The 8,853-nt window shown below is 38.3% G+C and overlaps 3 protein-coding genes across 5 annotated transcripts; 2 read left to right on the top strand and 1 right to left on the bottom strand.

Moving 5' to 3' along the window:
• On the top strand, positions 1-3,384 carry LOC147520749 (putative F-box/FBD/LRR-repeat protein At1g78760). Of its 3 annotated transcripts, XM_086592247.1 has the most exons (6): positions 2-458; positions 778-1,172; positions 1,370-1,404; positions 1,501-2,478; positions 2,581-2,757; positions 2,835-3,384. In XM_086592247.1, the coding sequence occupies exons 2-6, from the start codon at positions 902-904 to the stop codon at positions 3,123-3,125; spliced, it is 1,752 nt and encodes a 583-aa protein (XP_086448373.1). In that variant the 5' UTR covers positions 2-458; positions 778-901; the 3' UTR covers positions 3,126-3,384. The 3 variants fall into 3 exon arrangements, with proteins under 3 accessions (XP_086448374.1, XP_086448373.1, XP_086448372.1); XM_086592248.1 differs by lacking the exon at positions 1,370-1,404 and having other exon boundaries at positions 1-458; positions 2,117-2,478; XM_086592246.1 differs by having other exon boundaries at positions 5-458; positions 1,370-2,478.
• Positions 3,385-4,865: 1,481 nt separating this feature from the next.
• Positions 4,866-5,648, bottom strand: LOC147520748 (uncharacterized). Its single transcript, XM_086594330.1, has one exon. The coding sequence runs from the start codon at positions 5,646-5,648 to the stop codon at positions 4,866-4,868; it is 783 nt and encodes a 260-aa protein (XP_086450456.1).
• Positions 5,649-6,278: 630 nt separating this feature from the next.
• LOC147520747 (senescence-specific cysteine protease SAG39-like) lies at positions 6,279-7,752 on the top strand. Its single transcript, XM_086592240.1, has 2 exons — positions 6,279-6,786; positions 6,957-7,752. Exons 1-2 carry the CDS (start codon positions 6,357-6,359, stop codon positions 7,547-7,549), a joined length of 1,023 nt encoding a protein of 340 aa, XP_086448366.1. The 5' UTR covers positions 6,279-6,356; the 3' UTR covers positions 7,550-7,752.
• The last annotated feature ends 1,101 nt before the right edge of the window (positions 7,753-8,853 follow it).

Here is an 8,853-nt window from a genome sequence, read left to right as displayed (position 1 = left end):
TTCAACAGATTTTATTGGGTTTAACGGTAAGAGACACCAAAATATCCCCATGCATCTGCTGTAATTTGAGACTCAATCTACAGTTGTAATGATTTTCTCTGTGCAATATGGAATGGAGCTACTAAGAACGTTAGTTATTGTGGAAGATGCATGGTGTCGTTCTTAGGTTCGAATGCAAAATGTGTACAAGATCTAAGGGTTGGTTTAGGAATTTTATGTGCAAACCCACCATATTACTTTACAAAACCCACTTTTTTTCAGTCTCTTTTGAAAAAAGTGCCAATAATATGAGCTCCACATTAGCTTTATTCTTTCTCCAATTTCTTCTTTATTCATCTCCCCTTCTCCCTTAGCTTCATCCCTAAGTCAGTGAGTCACCTTGCCCCTAGTGAGTCACCTAAGATGCAATGATCAATTTGAGCTCTGGTTGTAAACTTGCGAAAGATGTGGTAATCCCTGTAAGTTTTATTCAAACCTTTCATGTTTAATGTTTTTAAAAAGTGGTTATCTCTATTGTAAGCAATCCTGTTTTTAAAAAGTGGTTATCTCTATTGTAAGCAATCCTGTTTTTAAGTCATCTTGCATGAAATATCCAGGACTTTTGATTTTGGTTTGGTGAGTTTATTACTTAGGGTTTTACTGTATTTGCTAAATCATGAGGATAAGAGCTCTTTAGTGTTGGTTTTAAAGAATGTAACTCTGTGTTAATTGATCAGAGAATTTGTTTTTTAAAATTATTGCTAAGGTAATAATTTCATGCTCGAAATGTGTTCATAGGTCTAATTCTCCTACACCGCCTATGGACGTCTACGGTTGCAGATTCTAGGGTAACTTACTTGGAATTACTGCGTTCCCACTTCCATTTGAGAAATATAGAGGAATAAAAAAAAAAATAGTTTCAATGACAAATTTCCAAAATAGTTTTGCCTCTGGAGCCTTTGTCCCTGGATTCGGATCTTCAACAAGCTCTGTCCTTGGCGAATTCGGATCTTCAACAGGTGCTACCTGTACTGGATTTGGATCTTCTTCTAGTCCATTCGGTTCTACAAATACTGCATTTGGAGCTTCAAGTTCTCCATCCTCTGGTTTTACTTTCACTACTGCCTTTGGCCAAAGTAGCAGTCCTTTAGGAACGACTCCATCTCACTTTGGAGCTCAGACTTCTCTGTTTGGTGAGTCCCTTTCCCGTGCAATACTTGAATTTTTCAGCTTAAATTTTCCAATAAATTTAGTGACTTTAGTTAGTGCACACGCCATTGCCGGCATCAGTTTTACACTTTTACTCAAATTTTGTCTCTGCTAGTAATTATTGAAGGATTCACACAAGTACTATTCTCAAGTGTTTTTACTTGTTCAAATTCATTTATAGGTGGCTCCAATCCTGCTGTTCAGCTTCCTGCTTTTAGTCAGCCTCCTACACAATCCACACCATCTATTTTTTATCCGACATCCTTCCCTTCATTGGGAAGAAGTAATCTGCCACCTTCGCTATTTAATTCGGGTTTGGCTCCATCCCCATTCGGTGGCATGAATTCTAACACACAATCAGCTGGGTTGTTCCAGTCCACTGCACCTTCACTTGGGCAGACGGGTAGTATTGTTGAGCAGACTGGTTCAACCTTTGGAGAGAATTCGAGCCTAGAAATGAATAGGATCTCTGCATTACCCATGCCTATAATCTATCACATCCTATCGTTTCTTCCAACCAAAGAAGTGGTTCGAACATGCGTTCTATCTAAAGGGTGGATAAACATCTGGTCTTCTGTCCCCTCCTTTCATTTCAATTCAAGACTCTTCCGATACATGAAAACATTCATTAAGTTTGTCGATTCTGTACTATTTCTACGAGATGGTTCAGATATGCAAAATGTTTCTCTTTCCATAGTAGGCTGGTTTGATAATGTAGATGTAAGTAGGATCAAAGAGTGGATAACATATGCAGTAAGACATAATGTTCAAGTTCTTGATATTGAAAATGGTTGCGGTACAAATATCCAATTAACTCCTCATTTATTCACTTGTGAGTCGTTGAGAGAGTTCAAACTGTTTAACAACAGCCTAAGCTTGCCACTTAGGATCTGGTTACCTTCTCTTAAAGTTGTGCATCTAATTTCAGTTTCTTTGAAGGATGGCCAACTTGATGAGGCCCTCTTTTCAGCCAGTCCGTCCTTGGAGACACTTCTTCTAGTAAACTGCAACATTACGTCTGGTATTTTAACAATATCAGCTTCTCAACTTAAGAATTTGAATCTGAAGGGTAACTTTCCTTCCTCAATTGTGGTTTCTGCTCTGAACCTCATCTCCCTCAAACTCAATATAACAAATTCAGTTCCAGTAAATATTATATTCAACGGAAATCTAAAGTTGCTATCTGATGCAAACTTTGACCTCAAAGTTGATTCTTCTGTATCAACTACTCAACTAATTAGCATAGTCAAGAATGTGCGATATCTGACAGTGTCTACTCTGTTTGTTCAGGTAAATACTCCTACCTGCTTTTCTTTGTTAACTTTCGACAAATTAAAAAATGGTTGTATTAGGTTTTGTAAACTCTTAGAAGTTTGTTTCACTGTGTCTTAGTCGATAGCTGTGGAACTGCAAAAGGATTTAGCTACACAAAAGTGCAGCGAGACCCCATTTTCTAATCTTAAGTGGCTGAAGATTGGAACTCTGTTCAGCAAGGATGAAGTCATATTGATCAACCATATACTCATGCACTCTACTGAAATTGAATCTTTCTTCTTAGTGAACGATGCGGTGAGCACTTAATATGAAATACCCGTTAAACTTGATGTTTTGATGTCTTAATTTTCTCTTTAATGGTCATTGTCAAGGGGAAGTTTGATGGTTTGAAGAACATCGTCCAAGTTGAGCAATATGAAGTGAAGGAGGGGTACAAGTACAAGCTTTCCCACCTTAAGTTAGTTGAAATCGAGGGCTTCCGAGGATCTGAGAATGAAATGGAACTGGTCAACTTATTTCTGGAGAACGCAATAGTTTTGGAGAAAATGATTATCTTCCTTCGCAACTTCGGCGATGAACAAGAATTGATGAAAGTTGGTAGAAAACTTTTGACACAACCACGAGCGTCATTGACTGCAGGAATAATGTATTGGCGCATCTGATGATCTTGGCCTTCTTTAACTCTACACTTTTCTGTTTTCTAAGTTAGTCTAGATTTGATAGTCAGGCGAATCAAACGGTGAACTGTGTATGCAATTTCAAGGATTCAAGTGGAACTGTTTGTGTTTGGTATCAGATCAGTATTAGAGTTGTGTGTTTATTGTCATTTTCTTAAACTAGTTCTGAATTCATGGCTATTGTAACTATTTCATATTAGTAATATGCGCTTACTGGTCTGAATTGATAGATCCTCCACATCAATATATGCGCTTACTGCGATTTTGAATGGTCATCTACACGTGGCCTTTTTTTCAGCTTGTCCTTGCCTGGAGACATTAATTCTAGAAGAATGTAAGTTTGTTAACTGTTATACGTTAACCATATCTGCTTCTCAACTTAAGAATTTGAGAATAAGTGGCGTAGTTCCTGATTCAGTTGTGATTTCTACCCCAAAGCTTGTATCCATCGAAATGATCAGAATTAGGAATCCATCCATTAGGTTCACTTGTGAGCTAAAATTTATTTCTGTTGTGAACTTTGACACTGAACTTGATCAATCAAGTGAATTAACTACCCTACTAATTAGCGCTGTGAGGAATGCACAATCTCTGACACTGTCTACTTTGTTCCTTCAGGTAAATACTTGTACAACTTTTCTTGTTTTCATTTGACGAGTTGAAAATCTATTGTATTATGTATTGTTTAGTCTTACTGTATTTTGTTTCAATCGTGTCTTAGTCAATCTATGTGGAAAACGATCCATCTTTACTCAGTTGCATCCAGACTCCATTTTCTAACCTTAAGCGGCTGAAGATTGGAACTCTGTTCAGTTACAATGATATTATGTTGATCAAAAATTTACTCAGGCATTCTCCTCAAATTGAATGTGTTATCTTGGTAAGCGCTCAATTGTTGATACTAAATTCAGTGGCTTACTAGTAAATCCCCGTCCTTCTTTTAACTTTTATCTAATGATCATTGTCAAGGGGAAGTATGAAGACTATGAATACACCAACCAAGTTGAGCTGTTTGAAGAAGAGGATATGATGTCTAACTGCAAGCTGTCACACCTCAAGTTAGTTGAAATCCAAGGCCGAGGATATGAGAATGAAGTGAAACTGGTCAAGTTCTTTCTGGAGAACGCAACAGTTTTGGAGCAAATGTTTATCATGGTTTCAAATTCTGATAAACGGAGTTGCGCAGATAACCAAGAAATGATGAAAATTGGCAGAAAACTACTGAGACATCCACGGGCCTCATCAAGTGTTGGAATCCTGTTTTTGCAAGACCTGTAATGGTTTATGTCCACTCTCCACATTCTGTAATATTAATTTTTCTTTTTTCAGGCCAGTCAAATTGTTTGAACATGGTCATGTACTCATATATCAAAAATATGTTTATATATTGTCAGCCAAGCATTTGAAATTATGTTGCGCACCATAGTCCAGAGGTTCTGCAATGGTTTTGTCTGTTTTCTTTGAGACAGTGCTTGCATACTCTGAGATTGGTTCTTTCTGATCCTTCTTGTTTGTCGTGGAAAAAATATATTTTAATTTTAAGTTGTGCTAAATGTCAGCCATGAGTACTCTTCTCTCTTTTTTTTTGCTGGGTAAGTTAAATTGTATTAAAAAGAAAACAAAAAAGAACAAAAAGTGTTTAGGGAGGCAACAGACTGCCTCTCTAATGTCAGACTCAATCAAGCATCCATTACTTCCATTTATAACTATGGAGTAAGGTACATTTCACTGAAATCTATAGAAAGTTTGGAAAGACCCTTCCCATTTGTGAATCCACTCTGGTCTGCCTTCACAAACAACTCTCTCATTCTCTGTAAGGGTTGTAGCAGTCTTTGCCAAGGTGTCAGCAGTGAGATTGCCTTCCCTAAAGATAGTGGTTATCTTAAGTTGATGCGTGGCAGCTGTGCAGTTCGTCCATCTTGCTTGGAGTTGCCATGGCACGTTACCACCTGTAAAAGCTTTCGAGGCAGCTTCTGAGTCCGTTTCTACCCAAAGCCTGAGCCATCCTCTAGATATGGCAGTTTCCACCCCTTCAAGGATAGCTAAACACTCTGCCCAGAAACTTGTTGCAGTCCCAATACTTTTCCACATTGTCAGCTTGAAGTCTCCCATATTTCCTCTGTAAGAAACACCAATACCCGCAGGGCCTGGATTGCCCGACGCCGCACCATCTGTATTCAGTTTGATTACATCAGGTTCTGGGGGGATCCAAATACATGTTTTGATCTTTGGTGCACCCTTTGCTCTAGGTTTGACATCCCAAAACTGCAGAATTGAGCATTCAAAACGAGAGTTGTAGCTATGGCTTCTGGACAGATTTCCTGTGATCTTTACTTGAGTTCTAACATAGTACTTGCAATCTACTATATTAGGTCCCTTTTCTTCAAACAAAACCTTATTCCTTTGCTTCCATATGCTAGCCAGCACAGCCACTATACATGCATTCCACATTTGCTTCAGTCGAGGACTCCATTCTCTGTTCGTACTCATAGCATCTTCAAGGCTCATAACTAGATTCTTCTTGAAAACTGCAGAGTACTCTTCTCTCACAAATGCCCATTTCCCTTTTCTTATACAGAAAGATTACGGGAAGAATGTAATCAGGTTACTTTTTCCCTTTTGAAGGATGGAGAAATTTCCGATGTACTGTTGTCACCATTGGTTTCGGTGTGGACTTGAGGATGAACATAAATTTGTGGAGTCTGTGCTACAAAGAACTTCCTGTCTCAGACTCTCAGTAGAGTGCATGAAGACTAGAGTACTACAGTGTTGTGAGATTGATAGTCTCTTTCCAAGAAGCTCATCTGTCCCCAGTATAATTTCCATTCCATGCATATAGTAATAACAAATTAGTAGTATCAGGTATCAGGACTCAGGAGACCTTACTAATTTATCTACCCAATAAGTTCGTTCAATAAGACAAAACTTGAATATTGTATGTCGTTGTCCATAGATCACTAATGTATAGTTTTGTATATTTCAGCACAAATATTTAAGTGCTAAATTGTCTATTTGCTATTCAAATCATCTGTGGTTCCCCCGGCACTCAATTGTGAAAGTCTCATTTTGGTGTCAAAGTTAACAACACATGACTAAAATTCGTCTATATAAACAAGGACTACGAATGTGCATACTCACTCAATTACTTGAAACTTGAATCCTACATATCTACAACTCTCAAAACTACACCCCCTACACCCCCAATAGCTTGTAGTCATGGCTTCTTCACTCACATGGCGGTGCATGAGTTTGGCGTTGGTCGTTTTGGCTCTCTATACAACTCAAGCTATGTCACGTAACCTCCAAGAATTATCTATGGAAGATAGGCATGAGCAATGGATGACTAATTATGGTCTGGTATACAAGGACTCTGTTGAGAAAGAGATGCGCTTTCAGGTATTCAAAACCAACGTCGAGTACATTGATACTTTTAACAAGGTTGGTGATCGAACTTATGTGCTAAGTGTCAATGGCTTTGCTGACCAAACCAATGAAGAATTTATAGCATCTCGAAATGGATACAAGAACTCCCCTGAACGAAAGTCTGGGACAGCGTTCAGGTACGAAAATGTTACAGCAGTTCCATCTAGCATGGATTGGAGAAAGAAAGGAGCTGTCACACCTATCAAGGACCAAGGCCAATGCGGTAGCCGGTAGGTGAACATAGACTGATAAAAACATCACTAAACTATCTATTGTTACATCCATTAGTTGCTCCTGGTTTTTTCACTTTTTTGGCATACTTATATTATTAAATAGACATCATTCTAGCTGTTTGCTAACAATTTTTTGATGTCAAAATACTAAAAAATACAGGAAGTTGTTGGGCATTCTCTACTGTAGCTTCTATGGAAGGTATAACCCAACTCTCAACAGGTAAATTGATATCTTTGTCTGAGCAAGAGCTAGTCGATTGCGACGTAAACGGTGAGGATCAAGGATGTGAAGGTGGTCTCATGGATGATGCCTTTGATTTCATTGTACAAAATCATGGTCTCGCTACTGAAGGTACCTACCCATACAAAGCTATTGATGGAGCTTGCGATAAGAAAAAAGAAGCCTCCCATGCAGCGAATATCACTGGCCATGAAGATGTGCCAGCCAATGACGAGAAAGCTCTGTTAAAGGCAGTTGCAAACCAACCTATTGCCGTGGCTATTGATGCCAGTGGATCAGCCTTCCAGTTCTACTCAAGTGGTGTATTCACAGGAGATTGTGGCACCCAATTGGACCATGGTGTCACCGCAGTTGGTTATGGAACAGCTAGCGATGGTACCAAATACTGGTTGGTGAAGAACTCTTGGGGGACTTCATGGGGTGAGAATGGATACATAAGAATGCAACGTGATATTGGCACTGAAGGGGGTATCTGCGGTATTGCCATGATGGCATCCTACCCAACTGCCTAGTAAGAAATCCTTGAGAATATGGATCAAATTATGTGTATGTGATTAGTCCTTTATGTTTAAGCTGTAACTACTGTATTCTAAGTAATTATTAAGTTGTGTCCGTGTAAAGGATGTTCATGTATGTAAATGGCGTTATTACTGGGCAATGTACATTGTACTAGTCCTCTTTTACCGAAATGGAGATGCACTTTTATTTTGATACTCTTCGTAATGCATTTCGAAGAAGATTTTGTTTCTGTCAATCTATATAAGTGCGTTCGGGCTTGATGTCGAAAGGATCTCGTGTTTGAAGGACTGAAAGTTGTGCAGGCTTATTGTTGTTGGTAAAAAACTTTTGAAGCATCCACGAGCCTCTCCGAGTCTTGGAATAATTTTTCTACATGACCTTTAATGGTTAACCTCGAGTCTTGACACTTTTGTTTTCTCATGTCAGTTAAAATTGTGAGAACAGGTTATATTAAGTGGTTATTTGGATGGGAGGCGAGATAAGTTTTTATGGTTGATATTCGGAGTTTGTGTTAGTTGTTTCCTGTGAATCAAGTAGTTGTTGGTAACCTATTGATTTTGCGCTTTTGAAGACTCAGGAGTCCGGTCAGTATTACTATATGGGGTGTAAACTGATTTCCAAGAAACTCATGCATTTTATGATTTATGAAAAATATGATTAGATGTTTCATCTCAAGCCTTTCAAGTTGTTATCGCTTACTTACGTGGGTTTCCCTCAAACAGATGTATACTGCAGGCTCTGCAATGGTCCTTTAAGACGGTGATTAAGTATTTATCGCCAACTTAATCCCTTTGGACAAGTTGTAGACAGCCTTCAACAGAATTCTTCTTTATGTTGGTCCCAAAATATGACACACATCAGAAATGCTCAGAGACAACATCCCATTCGCTGTAATTTAAGACTCAATTTACAGTTGTAATGATTTTGTCTGTGCAAAATGAAAGGGAGCGCAAAATGCACTCCTGTACAAGATATAAGGGTTGGTTTAGGAATTTTACGTGCAAACAAATAGTATAAAGCTCGTACAAGAGCAGTTGTTCGACCAAAAAAAAACAAGAGCATTTGTAACGGTTCGAATTCTTTGGCGTTCAATAGTTCTTCTCTTCCGTACCATTTATAGCTGAACAACACAAGTACCAACCGAAAGATGTGTTGATTGTTGGAAAACTAAACCAAATTTCTAGATGTCAAAGAGTCATAGTGAAAGTTTAATTGTGTCTAGGATAATGAAAAGTCTAATTAAAATGTGTGATATAGTTAATGAGGTTTCTAGTATATAGAGTTTTCTTTAAAGACT

Source organism: Coptis chinensis, chromosome 2, assembly GCF_015680905.1.
Source record: "Coptis chinensis isolate HL-2020 chromosome 2, ASM1568090v1, whole genome shotgun sequence".
Lineage (NCBI taxonomy): Eukaryota > Viridiplantae > Streptophyta > Magnoliopsida > Ranunculales > Ranunculaceae > Coptis > Coptis chinensis.
This window is presented reverse-complemented; position numbering and strand designations above follow the sequence as displayed.